We start from the raw sequence: 24527 nt of genomic DNA, 5'->3' as shown, positions 1-24527 counted from the left end.
AGAACTTTTTAACAAATTTTTATTGTTGGTTGGCCCGGCACTTGATCTCAGGTCCTTCGGCGTGAACAAGGGAGCACGCTTCCGTCACACCACGGCGGCCACCATACCAGAAACAAATGTACACAAAGTTAGATTATTCATCCAAACAAAACGGGGCATTACTTCGGAACTACTTTGGGAATTTTTGAGAGCTACTTGAGAAGAGCTTCATAGCCTTGTTATCAGGAAGATCCTAGATTGACGAGTTATTGTTTCCATTCGTTTTATTTTGTTGATGTTCCGATAGCGTGGAAAGTTGATGTATGCGATTTTCCGATATCCCTCGACACTGATGATGGCGCAACTCTGAAACCGGTTTATCTCCACACCAAGGAAAATCGGTCCAATATACATCAGTTATCTTTTCCCTATGGACTTATTATCGATAGCGAACTTATTATCGAGCTATCGGTTTGTTATTGGTTTCTTATGAACTTGGTGTCGTTGGGTTATCGATGTGTTATCGATTTTTTATTGAAGTGATATCGCTATCTCGTTGATAACGATTCGAGAAGTCATGGATATGGTTATTGTCGATAAAAATTCAATAAATCATCGATAACTTACCGAAAACAAATCGAATACATGTCGATACCTCGTCTATAACAAATTCATAACACACAATCATAGCTGGGAAATAATGATTATTAATCCTAATGATTAGTAATCGGATTAGAAACTTTTATTTTGCAGAATAATTGATTAATTAGCATTAGTTGGCTATACTAATCGATTACTTATTGATTAGATTAGAACTACTCAAAAATCTAATCGCGATTAGCATATCTAATCAAACTAATCAAAAAAAAAAAAATTCGATTCGATTTCTCGATTAGTTTTGATTAGATTTGATTAGATCAACTATTTTGAAATATTTTTGTAAAAAAAAATTATTTATTTTTGTATATACTCTCGTTTTTTTTTGTTAAATATTCAGAATAGAACATTTTTGGTTATAATGGTTGTTCGTGCTCCCTCTATAAAATATATCATCGCTACCATTGCCTACACACAATTCTTCGTCTTCGCAATATGCATTTTATCATATTATATACATAGCGACATACATATGTAAATATACAGAACATCACACCACCAGCAAAACAAAGTCAAATTGAGTTATGATTAGAAAGCTGACCTGACAGTCCGCGTTAAATAAACACTTTTCGTTTTTAATTGTGGCCTTCAATCTATAAAGTGTTGTAAGTTAAGTGGTGAAAACTCTATTTGTGAATATAACATTTTCAAATTGTAAATATCGTAGTTGTCGAAATGGAGCAAAATGCCGGAATGGATCGAGATCTGTTTGAAGACCAAGACTTCTCGGGAGATGATGATGTTGTTGACCCAAATTTTATCCCGGAGAAGAAGAGGAATATTGTTGCGGATAGTGATTCGGCAGTGAGCACTAAAAGAATGCGTAGCGTCGGAAGGAGTTCGCCTAAATTAATTTTCTATAATTGTGATTTTTGGCGACCTCTTAATTAATTACTTATTTTGTTTAAAGCTGGCTTCAGGTCAAATTGAGTAAAACACAATATGTTTAAGTTTTACTACCAATATATTTCGGCTACTCTTCCGGTAACCGTCTTCAGGGCGTAACAACAAAAACAAAATCAAAACAAAATAAAATAAAACATTAACAATTGCACATATTAAAAATTATAAAATTGAACAAAATATATGTACATACATTGCATTTATTTACACGTTCGCTCTGTCTGACGTGGAGCTGTGTACTGTCTTGTTGGAAAGTAAATATTTGTAGCTGTGCGCGCAGTTCGCTATATCGGTCTTATAATTGAGCCTAATGTTTGTATCTTTGTCGACGATATGTAACATTTCTAGAGTGAAACGTTTGCTATAATGTTGTTCTTGCTGGAGAATCTTTGTTTCTTCAAAATTTGGTGTATGTGCTCTCATTTTACAGTGCATCATGAGTGCTGTTTTTTGATTCATTACATTATGGCAATGTTTTAAATCCGACTTGTGTTGGGCAAGTCTACTCTTCAATTTTTGTTTGCTTGTTCCTACATAAACACTATGGCAAGGCTCATTGTTTTTTCCTCCATTGCATGGAATTTCATAAACTACGTTACTTTTTTCCATTTCGGGTATTTTAGATTTTGTTTTGTTGAAAAAGTTTTTCAAGGTATTAATAGGTTTGTGTGCTATTTTAATATTTTCTTTATTGTAACAATCTGACGTCGCGAGTCGTTCAGAGAGTTGAGGTACATAAATAACTGATTTGAAAATTACTGGGTTTTCGGATTTTTGCTTTTGGTTTTGATGTTTTGATTTATTTAATAAGCTTTTAATAGTTTTATCGGGGAAATCGTTATTCCTTAGTAATACAAATATTTCTTTTTCTATTTGGTTGTGGTACATCTCATCTGAACTTTGTAACATCCTTCGAATACAGCCCATTGCTGTATTTCGTATCATCGCCTTTGGGTGTTTAGAAAAAAAGTTGACGATTCGTCCTGATGCCGTCGGTTTATTGTACCACTTTAATTTGAGTACATTTCCATACTTGTTTATCATTGAATCAAGAAAAGGTAATTTTCCGTCTTGTTCTAGTTCTATGGTGAATTGTATACTTTTGTTGAAAGAGTTCAGCGCGTTTAAAGTGTTTTGTACCTCCTTTGCACTTACTATTGCAAACAAGTCATCGACATACTTTGTAAGCAATCTTGGTTTGCATCCCAATTTTTCCAATGTGTTTTCCAAAAGTTTTTCCATTATTATGTCTGCAATCACTGGCGAGGCAGGTGATCCCATTGGCATGCCTTTTATTTGCGTATATATAGTGTCGTTGTATTTAAAATATCTACTTTCCTGAATACAGAATTTTACTATTTCCATAAATAAATGCTTTGGTATCATTGTGTGTTCTTGTATTATTGTCCATTTTTCTAAAATAACGTCAAGTGCTAATAGTATAGGTATACTCGGGAATAGGGAAATAACGTCAAATGATATAAGTTTTTCGTCATCACCTATGTAGGCATTGTTTACTCTTTCTTTAAAATCTAGTGTGTTTCGTATATTATATATGGAGTTCGCTTTTAAATTTTTGAGTATATCCGTAATATATTTACATAATCCGTACGATGGCGATCCGATTGCCGAACATATCGGTCTAAGTGGTAATCCTTCCTTATGTGTTTTGGGTAAGCCATAAATTCTGGGCGGTAACGACGTATTAGATGTAAGTTTGCTTCTTTCGGCCTTTGTTATAAGTTCCCTTTTAAACAGCTTTTCGACTAGATTATTGTTCCTGGCTTGTAATCGTGATGTGGGATCTTTATTTAGAATTCTATACGTATTTTTGTCATTTAAAATATTTGTCATTTTTTCATTATATTCGTCAATTTCCATTGCCACGGTTTTTTTACCTTTGTCCGATGTTAAAATTTTTATGTTTTTATTTTTGCTAAGAAAATTTCGTGTTTGCTCCACTGTGTCTATTATTGTTCTATCTATTGCACTTTGCCGATGTGTTCTCGTGTGGTTTTTTATAAGCCACGATAATTTCGTGCGGGCATCTTCTTGTTGATCTTTGTTGTTAAGAGTTTGTATCAGCTCCTCTCCATCCGCTATATATTTGAAGAGAGGAAAGCTCTTGTTGTCCACTGGTAGACCAAACTTTGGTCCCTTTGCTAACAATGCTTTTACGTCATGTGGAATCTCTACTTTCGTTGTATTTATAAACCACTCTTTTTGTTTATTGTTGTTGGTAAAAAATGAATTTCTCATATTTCACACTTTGTCGGTTTTTTATCGTTGTTGCTAGTTTTTTACCGATTTTTTCTTCGCTTTCCATAAACTCATGGAAATCTTCTTCGCTTAATTGTTCTTTTAATTTTGTTGTTGCTTCTTCTATTTTTCTTTTTAGATCTCTCATTGCATTATGTTTATGTTTGATTAGTAAGTTTAATATTTTTGTTTGATAGTAGTGTGTGTGTTGTTGTAGAAGTTTTTCTATGTCAGTGTATGTGTCACGGTCAGATACAAATAATTTATAACATTTATCTGAATTTTTTATGAAATTCGGAATTAGCTTAGACATTCTACATTGTAAAAGGAACTTTATATTACACTTAGTTTTTACCAATTTTTTGGATGTTGCTTGAAGTTTGTTGATTGTTGTTTTGGTGTTGTCATAGTTGGTTTTTATACTTGCATATCCCATTGTAATTTGTTATATGCCTACGGCGTGCCTTCCGTTTTTATATAATTGTGATTTTTGGCGACCTCTTAATTAATTACTTATTTTGTTTAAAGCTGGCTTCAGGTCAAATTGAGTAAAACATTGCCATAATGTAATGAATCAAAAAACAGCACTCATGATGCACTGTAAAATGAGAGCACATACACCAAATTTTGAAGAAACAAAGATTCTCCAGCAAGAACAACATTATAGCAAACGTTTCACTCTAGAAATGTTACATATCGTCGACAAAGATACAAACATTAGGCTCAATTATAAGACCGATATAGCGAACTGCGCGCACAGCTACAAATATTTACTTTCCAACAAGACAGTACACAGCTCCACGTCAGACAGAGCGAACGTGTAAATAAATGCAATGTATGTACATATATTTTGTTCAATTTTATAATTTTTAATATGTGCAATTGTTAATGTTTTATTTTATTTTGTTTTGATTTTGTCAATAGTTACGCCCTGAAGACGGTTACCGGAAGAGTAGCCGAAATATATTGGTAGTAAAACTTAAACATATTGTGTTTTACTCAATTTGACCTGAAGCCAGCTTTAAACAAAATAAGTAAATTAATTTTCAATTCAGAATTTGTCGTGGCAATGGAAAAAGTATGTTAAACTAAGTGTTGGTGAATATTTTTATTAAATTATTGTACTAATTGCTTGTTTTTTGTTACGGCAGTCAAATGGAAGAACAACGGCTAAATGTGCCGCCTGTAATAAAATCATACGAGGCACCGCGGAAGTAACTTCACACTTCATATCCCATTTGAAAGTTCACCACAATGACTTACACAAAAAGTATTTAAGTACGAAATCTGGCCCCTCCCGTGAAAACATGACACAGGAAGCTTTTGAAAAAAAAAATTATCCGTTTTTTGGTAGACTGCGCGTTACCCGTTTCTATTGTAGAAAAAGAGTCCTTCCGTGACCTGTTTAGTGGCACTGGATTGCACGTTATGTGTAAAAAGTCTGCCATGAAAAAACTTGACGAAAGCTACAATAGCATGGTGTCTGCAGTACGGAATAACATGTCGCAGTCAAAGTATTTTTGTACCACAGCGGATATATGGTCGGGTAATCACAGGAGCTTTTTGGGTTACACATGTCATTGGCTCGATCAAAACTTCGAGAGAAAATCAGCTGCCTTGGCGTGTAAGCGAGTATTTGGTATCCATTCTGCGGAGAAAATCGCGCAAATGGTTGGAGAAATCAACTCTTCCTTTGACTTGAACAACAAAAACATAATTACGCCCATCACGGACGTCAAACTTTATCAAGGCATTTCGAGATTATGGTTTGCGAGAATATGATAGTGATGAAGAAGAGGAAAATAGTGAAGACGAAATGCCGATTCTCGAAAATACCAAATATTTGCCGAAACACGAAAGGTGTACCAGTCACACGTTAAATTTATTAGCCAGCACTGACTATGCCATGATTTTGAAAAACAAACCAACAATGGAAATTCAGCACTCAATGGTAATAGCTATACATATTTTTTTTTGAAATGCAACTAAAATTCATTTCTCACAGACGATCAAAAAGTGCTATCACCTTTGGAAAAAGTGCAAATGGCCAAAATCCTCCGAAATCATTCAGAATATTTTAGGTTCAGCTCTTCTTGTACCAGTAGTAACTAGGTGGAACTCACTATATGATGCAATCCTGAAGTTACTACAGTACAAGGAGAAATTGAACTAGCTTTCCAATGAGCTGCATCTGTTTCCTTTCACATAAGGCGATTTTCAATATTTGGAGTCGTACAAGCTGCTAATGGAGCCTATTTCCCAAACTTTGGACTTTCTCCAAGGTGAAGCCAATGTGAGATATGGTTGTATTATTCCTGCGTTACTTTCTTTGAGTAATAAACTGCAAAATTATCCAGAAAACCCGAAGTTTCGAGCAATGTTAGCTCAACAGCAGTACAATTAGAATATCGATTGAGAGAAAGGTTTAAACTTTATTTCACATTGGCTCCTGAGCTAAATATGGCATTAGCGGCAGCCGTATTGACACCAAATGTGAAAATGAAATGGTTGCGAGTTATCCAAAAAACTTTGCCTGACTGTACTGAGGAGCAGATCAGTAAAAGAGTGATTAAAGTAATAAGCACTTTCTTCCAAAATGATTCCACATGTTTTGAAATGGCCGTGCCTCAGTTGGACTATGAAAGCTCTTTTTATGATTTCAATGATGAAGGTAATTTCATCTATATTATATGATTTTTCAAACTAAATATTATTTTGGTTCCAGAACATGATGAGGAGGCGTTAATTCCCAGAACACCAATTTCACCAAAGGAGTCAAACGGTTTCAAGGAAGTGGTTAGCAATCAGCTATATGCGTATTTGAATGACCCGACACCAGGTCCTGAAATTGGGAATAAATATGGCGCACTGAAGGAAGCGTGTCTAGCGTTCAATACCCCGCTTACGTCATCAGCGCCCGTCGAAAAGCTGTTTTCATTTGCTGGAATAGTCAATACCTCAAGACGGAATTCATTGTCTGACTTTTCTTTTGAAAAGTTGGTAGTAATGAAGTCGAATATAAACTTTTTGTGATACATATGTAATATATATTAGCATACATTTAAAGCGTCGAGAATCTCATGTTTTTTTTTTTTTTCAGAACGTGCCTTTAATTTTTATACTACCACTAGTATGAGAAAAAGTGGAGATAGACCCACCAATAATTGTACCGAAATGACCAGGGCTATGATAAGATTTATGTTTACATTGAAATTTTGAATAAAAGTTCTTTTAAGTTTGTTACTTTATGAATTAAACGAAAAAAACAACAAAAAAATTTCAAAATAGTTGATCTAATCAAACCTAATCAAAACTAATCGAGAAATCTAATCGAATTTTTTTTTTATTAGTTTTGATTAGTTTTGATTAGATATGCTAATCGTCGCTAATCACAATTAGATTTTCGATTAGTTCTAATCTAATCAATTAGTAAACTAAAATATTAAAGAATCAAAAAAAACTAATGATTAGATAATTTTATTTTTCTAATCGTAATGATTTCTAATTCTAATCGAAATTCCCCAGATCTGCACACAATTTATAACTCTTCGATCTATAGCTCGTCTATACGTCGTCGTTAACACACCGATTACTAGCCGATAACAAATGGACTACTGGTCGACAGCTCGCCGGAAAGAAATAGATAACTTGTATATTGCCCATCGATAACAAACCGATAACGTTTGTTATTGATTACAAACCGCTAAAATTTTGATAACAAATTGATAACACTCCGTCCATTTTCGCCAAAGGTTCCGGTTTTCGATTTGGTTTTCTTCTTTTTCTCTTCCCTCCTCTTCATTTTTTTTTTCCTATCCTTTGCATTTCTTGACTTCCCTTTCCCTGCCTTGCCTTGCCATTTCTTGTCTACCGCACCAGTGACTATAGGTTAGGTTAGGTTAGGTGGTAGCTGCCCTGATAAGGAAAGCTCACTTGGACAACACGAAGGTCCGTTGTGATACCACTACTTAGAGAATCGTTGGGTAGCAACGATAAAGCTCCGAATGATACCGATCTCAACTTTGGGTAAATCCTCGGGAGATCCAAGTGAGTCGCGGCCGGATTACTTTCGCCTAGTTCTGGTAAAAGCTGGGCAATCAAGCATAAAGTGATTTGGTGATTCCACCTCATCATCCTCCATACAGCTGCAGCAGAATGGAGTTTCCAGTATGTTGAAACGTACCGCATGGATACCCATGGGACAGTGCCCTGTCAAAACCCCAATGACTATCGATAGGTGAGTCTTAGTGAACCCAATTACTTCGGCAAGCCTCCTGCCATCCACTTTCGGCCAAAAATATCTTGCTACCCTGCAAAACGTGGTGTCCGCCCAACGTTTGCTGAGCTTACTCGAGGCCCAGCTATGGAGGAGTAATCCACAGGTGGCCAGGGGAATCCCGAAATCCCTACAGCCATCTTCATCCGGTTCAGTTGTACCGATGCGGGCTAAGAGATCCGCTTGACAGTTACCTGGGATATCACTATGGCCCGGGGCCCAGATAATCTTAATTGTAAAATAATTCGATGCAATCGCAAGCGAGGTCAGGCACTCCCAGATCACCCTCGATCGCACTGTAGTTGAGCTGAAGGCGTTGATAGCCGCTTGGCTATCAGAGTAGATGTTGAATTCCCTAACCGTAGTAGCACTGGATAGCATTTCATCCACCGTATCCTTAATCGCAGCAACTTCCGCTTGGAATACACTGCGGTGATCAGCCAAGTTAAACTTGCGGCTTACATTTAGCTCTTGACAAAAGAACCCCCACCAACCTTTCCGTCCAACCTCGACCCATCGGTGAACAAGTTAACCGGCCCCATGCCCCAGATAATTCCTTTTCCATACTCCTCTCTCGGTGGAATGACTGGGGAGAAGGTTATATAGGAAGCAGTTATCGGCATACAATAGTCCGTTCTGTCCGGGATAAAGTCGGAACTGGTAAGGAGGCTAGAGTAACGGAAGTCAGAAAGCACATAGCCCATATCACGAAGCCTGACCAACGACCGGGCCGCGGCCGCCTTTCACGCAATATCTACTGGATACCGATCAGCGCCGTCCGTTGCACTGACATTATCATTTTGGAGGTGCTCGCCGTGTCTAGTGCCTTCCACCAGACCAGCACCCCATATAGCAGAATCGGTTTGACCACCATCTCCTGGAGGGAGTCCCCACCAGTGACTATAACATACTGTTCTTTTCTTTTCTCATCTTTTTTGTTTCATTTTCTTAACATTTACTTCCTCTTTTCCTTTGCCGTTTCACTTTCACAGAAGTGCTGAAGCCCTGTTTGTTGGGAGTGTTTGGAGTTTTGAAGTTTACGATTAGGTGTAAACATACATATTTCACTACGGAATGGGGGAACCCAGCTTAGTTAGTAACAAAACGGTTAAGTTTACTTGAGCGAAGATGCCAAAGGCCTCGGCTGAGGAGATTCGTTCGTCACAAATATTTTAGAAAGTTTTTATAAAACTGGATCGCCTTCAGCAGTCAATTATCAAACTCAGATGCATGAAGGTGCGCCAAGGAAGGGTAAAAAAAATTGAAGTGAAAAAGAGGAAGAAGGGTAGTAATGATGATCTTAGCGATGTGAATGAAGGTGATTATCATTGATGATGGTGAGGAGGTACGATTGATGATGGTTGGGGGTTAAGAGTATAGCTGCTCAAAGTAAACCAACAGCTTAAGCGTCGAGCTTAAGGAGTAGTTGGTACTCACGACATTTTGTATTTACTGATCTCTATGCGTTGAAGACGGTGAGTACCGAGATTCAATACCGAGGAGATTCAATAATGTTCTGTATGGAATCTTCGTAAAGGAGCAAATGAAGAGTTAGAATTACAACTTTTGCCAGGCGAAAGTTGGCGAGAAAAGTATCTCCGACTGCATCTTAGCGATCTCAGGCTTTTCTGTATATCGTACTCCCAAATAGTTGTATGCTGTGATGCTTCGTAAATTCTGTCTACCTGGCACTGAGTTGGGCTCCGAAACCTAATTGGGCTTCGATTAAAGAACGAGAGGCTAAAAAGCTGAAGTGGATAGTATTATTAAATTGACGTACGTTTTGGTATACGATCTACCGTTATACTGTATCAAAATTCGCTTAAAGATAAACCGGCTTCGTCTTTGCGCTTTCTCAGTATGAATTTTCGCTCTTCTTTCTCTCTAGGAACGAAAAAATTGCATTGGAGATGGCAGATAGAAATAAGAACTAACAAATTACAAATTTTATATAACAAGGGATGACAGAAAATGGTTTCAATCTCCTTCAACTTAGGGTGAGGGAACGAAAAATTGAGCTGCAACCAAATTGAACAAAGGGATGACGGAAAATGGTTCCAATATACACAAATTATCCACTCTAACGTCAAGTTGTGGTACGAGTTGCTTCAGTCTATCGTCTGGTTTCACAAGAAGGCGATCTGAAGATAAATTTACGACCTACCATAAAGGCATGAGAAGACCCTGGCCTCAGCAATGGAGCCGCTGTACTGCAAGAAATGGGACAGCAGAATGAAGTCTAAACTGAAACCATAGTTGAAGCAAACACATATAAAGGTAGACTTCTATCTCCTCCCTCCATTTGTAATGGACAACATCAAGCTTCTTATCCAATTTGCTTCTTGCGCCTTTTAATTTGTTCCTACAAATTCGTAGGACGAGGCTTGCACGTTTTTGCCGACTCCGAAATGTGTCTGCACGCAAAAAAGTTTTCGCTGAGAAGCTTTTAATGGCAAAAGTTCAAACGGCGTTTTTGCCAAATCACTACCGAAGGGCGAACTCGCTTAGACAATTTTTTCCATTTGAAAATATCTGGGTCCTGGGACATTTGGTGTGGTAGATGAGCACGCTACCACGATTAACTAAATGTTGCCATGAAATTAGAAAGGTTTCAAGAACGACCTGCCTATGCTGTGCAAACTTGGGCGGTGTACCCCGCTCGGTTTTTCGAATGTAATCAATTTGCTGCACGAAGGAAGTTAGAAGACACACTTTGCAATCTTGCAATTTATACGTGTAGTCTCATTAACAAAATTACCAGCGGCAGTGGCAGATGAAATAAGGTTATCACATACATACATGAAATACATACTTTTAATCAAATGAGATGATCATTGCCTTGCCAATCAAGGTGAGAGTGGGCTTCGAGATGAAGTAGCGAGTTTACATATCCGAAGAAAGCCTTCATAAGAACAAGGACGTCTTGCATTGTGACAGTGCCGAGGCTAACGATAAAACTTTCCGTCCTTTTGACAAGCTCATTTTTCTCTATCCTGAACAATATTTCCAACGTACCAGAAAAATAATTGGTTCTCGGCACACTGTAATGTATGAACATTAGAATGGGTTGATTTATTAACCAATATCGCGCCATCGATTTTTCGATAGGATTTGGGCTCAGGAAAAAAGAGTTCCACTACGCATACCCAAAAAAATAATTTTCGAGCCTGCGAAATTGAATTTTTTTGACTTTTTTTCGACTTTGATTTTTAAGGTTTTTTTTCATGACCTACTAAAAAAATTTTCATTTGATTGTAAAATTTTCATGTACATCCTGTCCGATCCAAAAATGTCCGCTAAAAACATTGGAGATAACAGTTTTTTGAAAAAAAGAAAAATCGATGGCGCGATATCGGTTAGTTTTCGTCCATACAAACCGACCCACCCTAATACGCATACATATACTGTTATCATAGGTACACTGAATTAAATTTTCCGTAGAAGCTCTTTACTAGTGAAGTATCTTACACTAACATTCAACTTACCAGCATATGTTCGCCTCTTCGCATCACTGATATGTGCAAACTTTTCCACCTCCTCTTCCGGTGCCTGCATTGGATTATTCTCATTACCAGTGTGTACGGCTAAGTGGCTCATTAGCAAAAACAAAGGTTTGGACGCCGCATTGTGTTGATAGATAATACGTTCAGCTTCCTGTGTGAAAACATCAGTTGCATAAATGCCGTCTGCCTCCGGCCATGGGGACAAGTCGCGACGGAAATCTAAGCCGGCTGAGAAATTACGATCCTTAAAAAGTGAAAGAAGTTAAAAGAAATGAAATTATTTAATTAACAGTTTCGCACTCACCAACATATGCATTGTATGATTGTAGTAATCAATATAGCCCGAATAATAGCCAAAGTGATGATCAAAACCACGCATTGTTGGCGTTAGATCCTTACGCCAAAAACCCAAATGCCATTTACCAACTAAGTTCGTTGCATAGCCTGCGTCGCGTAATATTTCAGGCATCAAATGTTCATTGAGTGGTAAACCCCACGGTTCGTCGTTGATGATGACGGATTGTTGCATACCTAAAAGGCGCAGCGCAAAAAATATTAAATGATTGCGGAAAATGAAGTTGGCTATTCAGGCACACACATACGAGGTACAAAAACAACATGCAAAATATCAAAAGCGGATCTTAATTAAATTCATTTTGTGTACGCGGTCGTTAAGCCACTTGAATTAATCTGCATGTCTTTCATGAAAATTGCATACGAATTTAACTCTATTTCTATTGAATGTGTACATTAGACTGGTACGATTTTTCGAGAATAAACATGTCGACACTAAGAATGATATCGAATGATTTCGATAAAAAGTTGTTCAGTGATCTTTAATTGTACAATTGTTTGTTAATATGAAAACCAGCGTTCGATTAAGTTAGGTTAAGAGAGCGTGCCTGGGCACTCCTCACTTTCCACTCGGAGAGGCATTGTTGTCCATTGTGAAAACCGTTAGTGAGTGCTAGGTTGTGGCACATTTGTCCAACCAGATTACTTCTTGTTGTTGTTGTAGCGATAAACGAAAAGTTTTTGAGGAGTGTTATCGATTTGATGATCCTTTGACGAATATAGATTCGGTACGTTCCGGCAACAAGCACCATTAACGTACCCAGCCGACCATCTCGGGGACGTTTTAATATAACCAAATTGAACCTTATAGGCCAAGCGGCCCCACTGCCTTGTTCCATAGGGAATTTGGGGTCACTAGAGCCTCGACTGCCAAAAAACAGAATTCACCATGGGTAGGTAAAAGGTTAACAATTTAGTTGAAAATGGTTGCGATACACAACCCATTAAATCATTCGGGTATTTTAGTCGCCTCTTACGACGGGCCATGGGTATATTCTAAGCCCCACAACCGTTGGGCTAGTCCCCCAATTGCCTTCTCTGATGAACTTAAGTAGTATCGAAAGCATAGAAAACGATGAATCGACTTCTCCTCCTTTTCATCCTGTGAAAGCTTGTTGGTATGCGCCACAGCCAAGCATCGGTGCGATAGCAGAGTGACCTGATATGACGCCTGTATGTACTCTCATTGCAAATTCGTTTGGCTTATGGAGAAAGCTTGTTATTTTTACATCCAAATATGGATGTAAGGATATTGAGACTTTACCATAACTCTGGTTAGTCAAGGGCAAGTTTGTTGCCATAGTAGTACATTTCTTGATTCTCCCCAGCAGATAATCCAGGTCGTACGGAGCTGTCTGCCCCGTTTACATCAATTTCGGACCCTTTCCTGGTAAATTTATCAGCAAATGCATATCGCAATATTTCTGTACCCTGGGTGCAGCAGAGGAAGACATTGAGATGCCCTATGGACGGCAAAGCTCGACCTCTTCGCACTAAGTTTTGTAAGGCTGGATTCTAATGCTTTTCAGGCAGTCTAGCTGTCAACAAGAATTATTACTTTCTGCTACTGTAGTGCCTTGAAGAATCACAGCTGCGCTGCTTATAGCATAGACTTCCGCCAGGAAGAAACTGCAGGAATGGCGAAGTCGGTAAGGCTGACTTATCTGTAGATTCTCCACCCCCTGTTTGCTTTACTTTTTTGAGCGTGTTGATAGTAATGTCTCTACCGTTGAGAAATCCTTCTGTGCATTCCTCCATTGAATGATACCTTTTGTTCTGTGACTGAAAGTCAGCGATTGGCGTAATATTGTCCGTGCTGGACAATAAGTTGAGTCATCTCCTGCTGCCTCTGGTGATCTGGTTTCCACATGTTGGAATCCCTCAGTCTGAAAGAAGAGGCTCCAAGTAAAAATGACATTTAAAACTTCCTAAGGTGTGCTGCTCGCTGATACACCAATGCATTTGATCCTTTGTTGATTGCTCATTTTGACTAGCGCCTACCACTAGACTATAGTTACATTTGCAAGTATACCATGAATGATATGCGGTGATAGTCCTCAGTTCCTTCCTAAGGCCTTTTTGCAGTTACCAAATACTGCCCAAACTTTCTTTAATCTCGTAATAATATTTGGCTTTAAAAAAAAGACTTACGTTGTTTTTTGGGATACAGTCTAATGCACATATAAGAGTGAATAAAATACTTGTAACACTTACCTGTATGTATTGGATATTTTCCAGTGAGCAGCGTTGCTCGTGATGGGGTACATAAATTTGGTACATAATGCCGATTCAATATAATGCCATTATAGGCCAGCGCATCAATATTCGGTGTTAATATTTGATTCGAGCCATGAAAACTGACATCGTTAAAGCCCTGAAAAGTAGATAATATAAGGTAGAATGGTGTATATGAGATTTTGCTGAATGCAAATTAGGATGTAGATGGTGAGCTTAGTAAGATAGATATGGAGGCATTACATGGACTTATTTTTGATTCGATTAATTAAATGTAAGGCGTGACGACCTACGAAGACTGCGTCGTGTTCCTTTTAATCCTACAAATTGGCGGGACGGTACTTACTTCTTTTATGCCGATTCTGAACGGCATCAGCAAGTCAAATGTTTTTTCACTGAGAAGCTTTTGGAGTCGATTACAGTTACAAAAGTGTCTGCTGGTATAATTGCGGGAGTTTTCAAATTGATTGTGAAGGTTCATTGTACGCTCTTATGGCGATTTATGATCAATTTCTTGCCCCACTTTCAAAAGCCTCATCCTATACAAAGATGTCTACTGGGGGAGTCAGCAGAAGCAGCTCCTTGTTACGAAGTAATTGCGAAATGTCTGAAGTATACTACGCTAAGCGTTTCTATATTTAGTAATGGGGGTCCAACTGCGAACAGTTTTGGAAAGCCTATGGGAGGAATAAATATAGAAAACTTGTTGGTTATCGACGAGCGAAACAAACGTGTTGACCAAGCGCTACATGGTAATCTACTTTTAAATTTAAATAACCCGAATTAAGGCAGTGCCCCTACCTGGATTGAAATGTACGGAGCTTGGTAACTAGATGAAAAGACTCTCTCATTCATTCCGCAGTCAGTGATATAAGATTGGATCAATAACGCTTCCGCTCTCTCAAGAAAGAGACATGTGCCTGGAGACTTCCGTTTTAAATATTTATGAATTGTTCGGCATACCCTAGCGGAATCACATTTTCTCTTCTAAAAATTTGAAGTCCATATTTCAAACCCAAAAGAACGTAACTCAAATTATTTGCTTTTACCGAGAAAGTTAGTTCAAGATGGGCACTGGAACAAACCTGTGAGGTTTCTCGACAACCCTGGTCACGCATTAACGAGAACGGAACTAGGTTAGGTTAGGTTAAAGTGGCTGCCTCCGCTGTCCAAGCGGAGACTCACGTAGGCCGTTGTGGCCCGTTGTGCTACCACGCGGGGGCCCCTATTTCCTGTTACCCTACTTTCGAAGAAGAAGAAAGTTTAGACCCCAGTGAGGCTAAACCAGCGCGTTTGCCTAATGAAACGCAAGATGTCGTTTGGGTTTATAGATTCAAGCTCCGCAAGGCACTCAAAAGAGTGTCTGTGGAGGCATTGGTACCTGGTTTTTGACAGTGCGGGACAGTGGCACAGATAGTGCTCAACGCTTTCTATATCCTCCTCGTCCCTACAGCTGCGGCAGAAGTCATTTGTCTGCAGGCCCATATAGGCACCGTGAGTGCCCATGAGACAGTGACCTGTAAGAAGGCCCACTAGTGGGCTTATAGAGATACGGTTTAACAATATCACCGATCGGAACTAGGTTCCATATCTATTGTTTCTTCTCCATTTCCTCCATTAATTGGGATATTAACGCGACATTATCTAATGAGAGTACAAGGTGAACGCATGGGAGTAGCAAGGAATTACTTCTGTTCGGCGGTCGCTGTAGTCTGTTGGTATCGTTTTCCGCCTACCACACTGAAGATCTTTGTTGGGTTCAACTCCCGGGCAAAGAAAAATCAAAAATTTATAAAAAAAAATTTTTTATAATCGGGCTTGCCGTATCGACACTCATTTGGCAAAAACTCCGAGTGTTTTTCTGCCATGAAAAGCTTCTCAGTGAAAACTCATCCGCCTTGCAGATGCCGTTCGGAGACAGCATAAAACATGTGATTTCGGTTCCGCTCATTTGAGGGAAAAAATTTAAATGGAGCACGACGAAAATTTATAGAGAAGCTCGGCCTAAATCTCCTAGGATGTAAATCGCGTCAATTGTACTTCTTTTTACTGCTGTCGAAGCTGTAAGAGCGAGGAGGAGATAAAAAGTCGGCTCTAGCCAGAACACGTCTGAAATGTTTGAACAAGCACTTCAAAGCACTTCATTGGCGGTTTATCGGAGCTTAGCTCCACTGAAATTGAGGTCATCTTGCGCTAGGGAAGACGTACAAATTGGTTAAATTTTTACACATATAAAGGAGGAAGGGCTCTAGCTCATTCACTGACAGGTATCACAATAGATAAACTGACTTAAGTGTGCCCTATGGAGCATTCCATTAGGAATTTAGATCCCCGAATGTGTAGACATATAGATTGGGCTGCTGTGACCAAGATGACCTTTATAGCTAGGACGCAATTGATGCATGCTGAAAAGGAACGAGAGAAATGCGTATGCGAAGTAGTGGCGACTAAATCGCCTTTTCCCTCTGACGCTATGCTTAACGGCGGTCCCACGGGGTGCGTCACATGAACAGGATTAGCCTGATTTCATTGGGCTATTTGAGGGTCGTGCGCTACCCCGACGTCCACTATTAAAAAAGGCTTACATATTTGCTGGGCGGCAGCGACTATAACCTTACCTAACCGTAGTTGCTGACTGAGGCTGATTGACTTTGCCGGTGCTCGAAACATGGTCATATCCAGCACGAGGTTTATGCATAAAAAGATACATCAAGCTACATGGCTGTCTCCTGATCGAAATACTTGCAATCAGATCGATCACGTTGTGATAGACGGACGGCATGCCTCCAGTGTTTTAGATGTGCGCACGATCCGAGGACCTAACATCGACTCGGACCATTATCTCGTTGCAGCCAAAATACGCACCCGCCTCAACGCGGCTAAAACCGAGGAACAAAAAACACAAGGAAAGCTAGACGTCGAAAAGCTTCAATCACAACAGACTGCCAATGATTTCGCAACTCGACTCTCACACCTGCTCTCTGAGAGCACAACTCATCCTGAAGGAATACAGGAGCAGTGGGAGCATATCTCCAAAGCACTTCGTACTGCCGCCGAGGAAAAAATTGGTTACCGGCTGCCACGAAAAAACAACTGGTACGATGAAGAATGCCGCGTTGCAACCGAAAGAAAAGACGCTGCCTACAGGGCTACGTTAAAAGCGAGCGCGACAAGAGGAGTGTGTGAACGCTATCGTGAGTTGAAAAGGGAAGCGTGATGCCTTTTCAGGAAGAAAAAAGCAGAAGGAGAAAGGCGTGAGTGCGAGGCGCTTGAGCTGCTAGCCACCAGGAATAACGCTCGAAAATTCTACCAAAAAATACGGCGACAGACGGAAGGTTTTAAGACCGGGGCAAACTCCTATAGGAATGAAAACGGCGACCTTGTAACTGATGTCCAGAGAGTGCTTAGATTATGGAGGGAAAACTTCTCTGCTCTCCTAAATGGAGGCAGTCATTCACCGCGCAGAGATGAAGAACCCGATCCCGCAATCGATGATGATAGAATATATGTCCCCCCGCTCGATTATGACGAAGTTAGAATAGCAATAACCAGATTGAAAAACAACAAGGCCGTGGGCGCTGATGGATTGCCTGCGGAGCTATTCAAGTTCGGCGGCGAGGAGTTGGTAAGGCGCATGCAGCAGCTTCTTAGCAAAATATGGGCGGGCGAAAGCATGCCCGACGGTTGGAATCTAAGTGTTCTTTGCCCAGTCCACAAGAAGGGGGATACTGCAAAATGCACCAACTATCGTGGAATCAGCCTTCTTAATATCGCATATAAGGTCCTTTCAAGTGCATTGTGCGAAAGATTGAAGCCCACCGTGAACCGGCTGATTGGACTTTAGCAGTGCGGCTTCAGACCTGGTAAATCTACCATCGACCAGATTTTCACAATGCGCTAAATCTTGGAAAAAACCCGTGAAAAGAGAATCGACACACATCACCTCTTCGTCGACTTTAAAGCCGCCTTCGACAGCACGAAAAGGAGCTGCCTATATGCCGCTATGTCTGAATTTGGTTTCCCCGCAAAACTTATACGGCTGTGCAAAATGACGTTGAGCAACACCATCAGCTCAGTCAGAATTGGGAAGGACCTCTCCGAGCCGTTCGAAACTAAACGAGGTTTCAGACAGGGTGACCCCCTATCGTGCGATTTCTTTAATTTGATGCTGGAGACTGGAACAATATACTATAAAAGCGTACAATTACTGGCATATGCTGATGACATTGATATCATCGGCCTAAATAACCGCGCTGTTAGTTCTGCTTACTCCAAACTGGAAAAAGAAGCGGTAAAGATGGGTTTGATGGTGAATGAGGACAAAACGAAGTACCTGCTGCCATCGAGCAAAGAGTCAGCGCATATGCGCCTTGGCAACCACGCTACTGTTGACAACCATAATTTCGAAATAGTAAAAGACTTTGGGAACCAGCATCAACATTAGCAACAACATCAGCACTGAAATCCAGCGAAGAATCAATCTTGCCAATAAATGCTACTTTGGACTAGGTAGGCAATTGAAAAGTAAAGTCCTCTCTCGGTGAACGAAAATCATACTCTACAAGTCACTTATCGTACCCGTCCTGCTATATGGGGCAGAAGCATGGACCATGACAACAGCAGATGAAGCGGCTTTGGGAGTGTTCGATAGAAAAGTTCTTCGAAAGATTTATGGACCTCTACGCGTTGGCGATGGCGAGTACCGAAGAAGAAATGATGAGCTGTAGAGCTATACGCAGACATCGACATAGTGCAGCGAATTAAAACGCAGCGGCTGCGCTGGCTAGGCCATGTTATGCGAATGAAAGATGATGCTCCGGCCAAGAAAGTGTTTCTATTGGAACCCGCCTATGGAAGCAGAGGTAGAGGGCGGCCCCCACTCCGTTGGAAGGACCAGGTGGAAAACGATTTAAACTCCCTTGGTGTGACCAATTGGCGCCGGTTGGCGGAGCGAAGGAGCGACTGGCGCGTCTTGTTGGACGGCCATAACCGTTTAGACGGTTAAGCGCCAATTAAGTAAGTAAGTAAGTAACCGTAGTTGCTTGGTTTTCCCTTCCAAATAAGCTGAGAGCTTAGTGATCGCAGACGGCGTAACTCATCAATCGGAGCGGGCATGGGGACTCGAAAAGAATCATACATAAGGTGTGATTTCAGCCAAAAATATCTTAGTTACGCCAGATCCTGGAGCTCAAGAAAATAACTACGATATCACAAAACATGGGGTTGCAGCCTGGTTGGGGGCTTATCAAACGCTAATGTTAAACGGCAAGTCTCTTAACCTCTTAATTACTCCATCATAAGGGAGGGGGGGGGGGGGGGGGCGGTGAAATTCCAACGTTGAAGCCAATTTTAACGAGGGTGATGGTAACTGGGACATTAAAATTAACCTTACATATTTTTTCCTATCATACATCCAGAATGATAAGCTCACTCTCTAGTAGAGAGGTCATTGAACCAACACTACTCTCGCTGCCCGAGACCGACGCATCGCTTAATGCGTTTTTGTCGGAAAAAACCGTCCGTCACAGCAGCGTCCCTTACGGTGGTAAAGCGATCAATGCTTCCCGAGGTGACCCGGTATCGAAAGGCTCCGTTCGAATACAGCCGAATTTATCCCCTGGCTGCAAATTTTCCAATAGGCACGGTCCGCATAACACCCAGGATTAGGGGTTGACAGTTCTTTGTCACCGACATCCCGCCGCCTTCCTATGAGGCGAAACGACGTAAGAGGAAAATTATAAAAGGTAGGAGAATGAAAAAAATTGGGAGATATATTTTGAAGAAGATCAATAAAATCTTATATACTGATTGCTTGACTTTGAGTAACGGGAGGGAAAGCGTTAAACTACACCTTCTTATTTAGATTAATAACTGCCCAACCCGAGCAACGCCGGGTACCCCGCTAGTGTAGTATAAACTTCAATATCAATTTTAATAAGGCGACTCAAGCTCCATAGACTTAAGTAATCGGTTCATGAAATTATTTTAAATATCACTAAGTCATTGTTAATGAGGTGAATAAGAACGTGCAGTAATTTTCAAGCAAATCAAACTTACCATATCATCAATTAAAATGATTATTATGTTTGGCTTTGCACTGCTTTGTTGTTGACTTTGCTGTTGCTGTTGATCTAGTGTAGGTTGGTGTTGTTGTTGTTGGGCCGTCATTGCTTCCGAGTTAATTGTCGTTATGGCAGCCACGTGATGTTGTTGATTGAATAATGCCGGCAACAGCACGAGCACCGACAACAAGTAAAGGCCAACGAAACTTTGCTGGCGGGCGATTGGGTGTTTCATTTTGTGAGCTTTTTTTCTGATGTGTTGGTATGTGGCATTTTAGACTGTGTTGTGAATATACATACATACATATACATATATAATGTGGGTGTTGAAATATTTTAAATGCAATGAAAAAGATCTTAGCGTGATTCACAAAGTGTCATAACACGTCTTATTGTCATAGTTTCAGAAACTTATTACCATGCAAATTAAAATGTTTCATTTTATGACAATATGACTTGTTAGAACACTTTGTGTGTCTCTTATTATAGTAACGTCTTATTCAATTAAATTATGTTATATTAAGAAAAATGATATCAAATACAGACAAATTACGATTTCGAAAACTCGAAAACGATTTACAAATCCTATTCAGATTTGCTGTTGAATATGTCAGAGTCCGCATTTATTAAAAGCTGGTAAAGCTCTAATCTGATTTTCAAATTGTTAGGATTTGCAAATCAATAAGAAATCAAAATCGATTATGAAGTCTTTAACTCGAAAATTGACCGGCCAAAAGCGTGGATTCTGTATCAGGCATGGATTTTTCGTAAATTGTTTTTGGAATAAGCTGGATGTAGTTATTTTGGGTTAGGTAAGAACCAAATCTAATTATGGTTCGGTAAGGTAAAGTATGGTGACCGCTTAACAGTAAACTTAACCAGTTTAGTTGTTTGTTAACTTGCCTCATCATATAACGTTGATACCGGCTTCCAGGAGTCGAATACGTCCCGATTAAGATATTAACACCTCGTCCTCATAATAGCTGGGCGGTTTTGTTTGAGGTAGAAAGTGGAAATACTACCTCGTGATCCTCCAAACAGCTAATACAGCTCGAGCTGTCCAGGATACTTAGGTGCACCGCAGAACTCTCATTCGGAAGTTGCTATAATTGCTTCAATTACAGATAAATGAGCTTAAATAAACCTTAGAAGCTCCGTCGAGCGCTTGTACACAACAGCTTGCCACAATCATCTGGACAAGTAAGAAGAGGTGTTGTTACAAGAGCGCTTAGTTAACTGACTGATAACACTGGACCACGAATTTCAACTTTTTTCTTTACCAGAAACGCCGTTATGAAATTCGTATAGAAAATCACCCCCTGATTTCGAAAATTGAGTTCATTTTTGATTCTATGGTACCGTTTTTGAGATATTTGCAATTTACCGTTATTCGAAAAACCAAAAAGATGGCTCCTTTTAATTACGTATATCTCACGAACTGGTCAAGCAATTGCAAATAAATTTACAGAATCGGAAAGACGATAAAATTTTCTATAAATGCATCATACATTGTTTTTTGCTCAACCATATATTTTTCGAGATATTAGCTCATCATTTCAGAGATTTTGTTTTTTTTATGAAAAAATATGAAAAAAATTACTTTTTGCGAGGGCAGCATTCCAAAACCACAACTTTTTTCCAAATACTTTTTATTTACGTAAAGCTCTGTTTAATTAGAAAAAAGATAAGCTATCATCGAAGAAAATCGATGCAAAACTACGTAAGTTATAAGCGATCAAATAAAAATACCCAGGTTGCGCAACTTCAATGTATGTATACATACATATATTAAAGGTATAAAGTGCAAATGGGATATTATCCGGATAAATGAATAACACCATAACAATAATAATACTTTTTCTTTAAATAAATCAAATAGTACTTTTAATACTCGAATTGTTTTATAGTAGGTAGAGTGGTTGCATCGAAAGGAAGAGTGGTTGGGTTCGAAAGCTGCTGTAGGCATGTAGTTATAAACATGTATTTCCGTCACTTATGGGTAAGTATGCAGGTAGATTTTCAAAATTATAAGACACAGAAAATTTTTAAAGCCTACATCTAAAGCAGGTAGTATTTTCTTTTCCCGGCTTCGTATAAGAAGGAACCTTTCTGTCTAGGTAAGATTTGATTTTTTTAATTTTATTCTTGTTCCGAGTATAAATATGAGTTAATGCGCCTTGAAACTTCATAACATCTACAAGGCTCGCCGGAGATAGTTCAGTTCATAAGTCAAATTTCAAAACCGTGATTTAGTAAAAAAAATAAAATGAGTAAAAGGACGCGAGAATTTGAGTGTAATAACGATCCAGATATGTTCTGTTTCATGTGTGGCCAATATACTATCATAAGGCGACGACGAGTGTTCTCAGATCATATAAAAACTTTATACTCCAAGTATTTTGGCATTGAGCCTAAAAATGCTGAAAAACCATGGACACCGAACACTTTGTGTACATCGTGTCGAGTAGAATTGATTCAGTCGGAATCCGGACAACAAATAAAATTTGATACACCAATGATATGGAGAGAACCTACTTGCCATTCAATAGAGTGTTATATTTGTCAAACAAAAGTACTTGGCGTTGGAAGATCAAGGAGAGTAACCTATGCCAGCGTACCTACAGTGACATTACCAGTACTACATTCAACGGCAGTTGCGTATCCATTGTCAACAGCAGGCATGCTTAACGAACGAAACGATATCATTTCGTTACGATAATCAACGTTAATAAACGAAACGAAGTCACTTCGTTTCGTTTATTAACGTTAAGATCGTCAAATTAACGTTAATTTGTCGTTCTTAACGTTAATAAACGAAACGAAATGACTTCGTTTCGTGTATTAACGTTGATTATCGTAACGAAATGATATCGTTTCGTTCGTTAAGCATGCCTGGTCAACAGTAACATCTGAGTGCGGGGAATCAAGTTGTACTGAATTTCGCATGGGAAAGGAGAGAAACGTTCTATCACAAGCACAACTTAATGATTGGATAAAAGATTTGGAACTATCCAAGGAAAAGGCCGAGATCCACACTTCTCGTGTGCAACAATTTAAATTTGTATCATCCGATGTTAAGGTGATATATTGTAGAACTCGTCACGAACCATTTTCCAAACACTATACCAAGAAAGACAGTATATGCTACTGCAACGACATTCCTGGTTTATTCAAAGAGTTTGGTCAAACATATGATTCAAAAGAGTGGCGATTGTTCATAGACAGCAATAAACTGAGTTTAAAGGCTGTATTATTGCATATTGGTAACAAAAAGCCTTCTATCCCGCTAGCACATGCATTAAATACAAAGGAAACCTACGAGGAAATGCAAAAACTACTAAAATTTATCAAATATGAAGAGCATGATTGGAAAATATGTTCTGACCTCAAAGTCGTTGCAATGCTATGCGGTCTACAAAGTGGCTACACCAAGCACTGCTGCTTCCTCTGCAAGTGGGATAGCCGAGCTCGTAAGGACCACTACGCGAGAAAGGATTGGCCGGAAAGAGTCGAGTTTACCGTTGGTGTGGATAACATCAAATACACCCCTCTTGTCAAGAAAGAGAAAATCATACTTCCACCCTTACACATCAAGCTCGGTCTCATTAAAAACTTTGTTAAGGCTTTGGACAAAGAAGGCGAAGCATTCGACTATTTGAAAACAATTTTTCCAGATATTTCTCAAGCCAAGATAAAGGAAGGTATTTTTGTCGGCCCACAAATAAAAAGTTGATCAACAATAATCAATTCAAAGGACTACTCTCATCAGTTGAGGCAGCAGCGTGGGAATCCTTTGAAAACGTCGTTGCTTCTTTTCTCGGTAGACACAAAAGCCCTAACTGCGAGCAGATATTGAACGACTTAATCAATAATTATGCGAAAATAGGTAAATATTAAAGGCTTATTAATATTAATTTCCCAAAATTCTATAACTTGTTTACCTAACTAATATTTTCTTTCCAGGCGTAAATATGTCGCTAAAAATTCTATTTCTGCATTCACATTTGAGCTTTTTTCCGGCAAATCTTGGCGACGAAAGTGACGAACATGGCGAAAGGTTTCATCAGCAAATGAAATTAATTGAAAATCGATATCAAGGATTCTGGGACGTCGCAATGATGGGTGATTACTGCTGGTTTCTCATAAGAGAAACCGATCCTAAACTGAATAAGCGTCAAAGTCGAACACATAATTATTTCGACTACATATTAAAATAAAATTAAGATAAAGATTGTTAGAATATAGCACAAACATAAATAAATTAAAAAAAAAAGTTAAAAATATGGGTAATTTTATTCA

The 24527-nt window shown here is 39.1% G+C and overlaps 1 protein-coding gene and 2 long non-coding RNA genes across 3 annotated transcripts in view; 2 read left to right on the top strand and 1 right to left on the bottom strand.

The window, feature by feature from the left end:
* LOC137253668 (arylsulfatase B) overlaps positions 1–24527 on the bottom strand; it is a 50952-nt gene that overhangs the window by 2166 nt on the left and 24259 nt on the right. Inside the window, exons 2-6 of the mRNA XM_067791035.1 lie at positions 21132–21420; positions 20224–20507; positions 14146–14305; positions 11882–12108; positions 11560–11821 (exon numbers count right to left, since the gene is read on the bottom strand). Coding sequence (XP_067647136.1) covers positions 11560–11821; positions 11882–12108; positions 14146–14305; positions 20224–20463 — 889 coding nt within the window. The 5' untranslated portion in view covers positions 20464–20507; positions 21132–21420. The remainder of the gene's footprint in view (positions 1–11559; positions 11822–11881; positions 12109–14145; positions 14306–20223; positions 20508–21131; positions 21421–24527) is intronic.
* On the top strand, positions 1148–1719 carry LOC137253671 (uncharacterized). The gene is made up of 2 exons (XR_010953859.1): positions 1148–1241; positions 1304–1719. It is a non-coding gene; the product is annotated as an uncharacterized lncRNA (long non-coding RNA).
* Positions 4540–7035, top strand: LOC137253670 (uncharacterized). Its single transcript, XR_010953858.1, has 6 exons — positions 4540–4633; positions 4723–4876; positions 4950–5749; positions 5804–6469; positions 6524–6838; positions 6899–7035. It is a non-coding gene; the product is annotated as an uncharacterized lncRNA (long non-coding RNA).

The sequence above is a fragment of the Eurosta solidaginis genome, chromosome 5, assembly GCF_040869045.1.
Source record: "Eurosta solidaginis isolate ZX-2024a chromosome 5, ASM4086904v1, whole genome shotgun sequence".
Classification (NCBI taxonomy): Eukaryota; Metazoa; Arthropoda; class Insecta; order Diptera; family Tephritidae; genus Eurosta; species Eurosta solidaginis.
The sequence above is the reverse complement of the archived record's forward strand: the minus strand, read 5'-3'. Positions and strand labels throughout refer to the sequence as shown.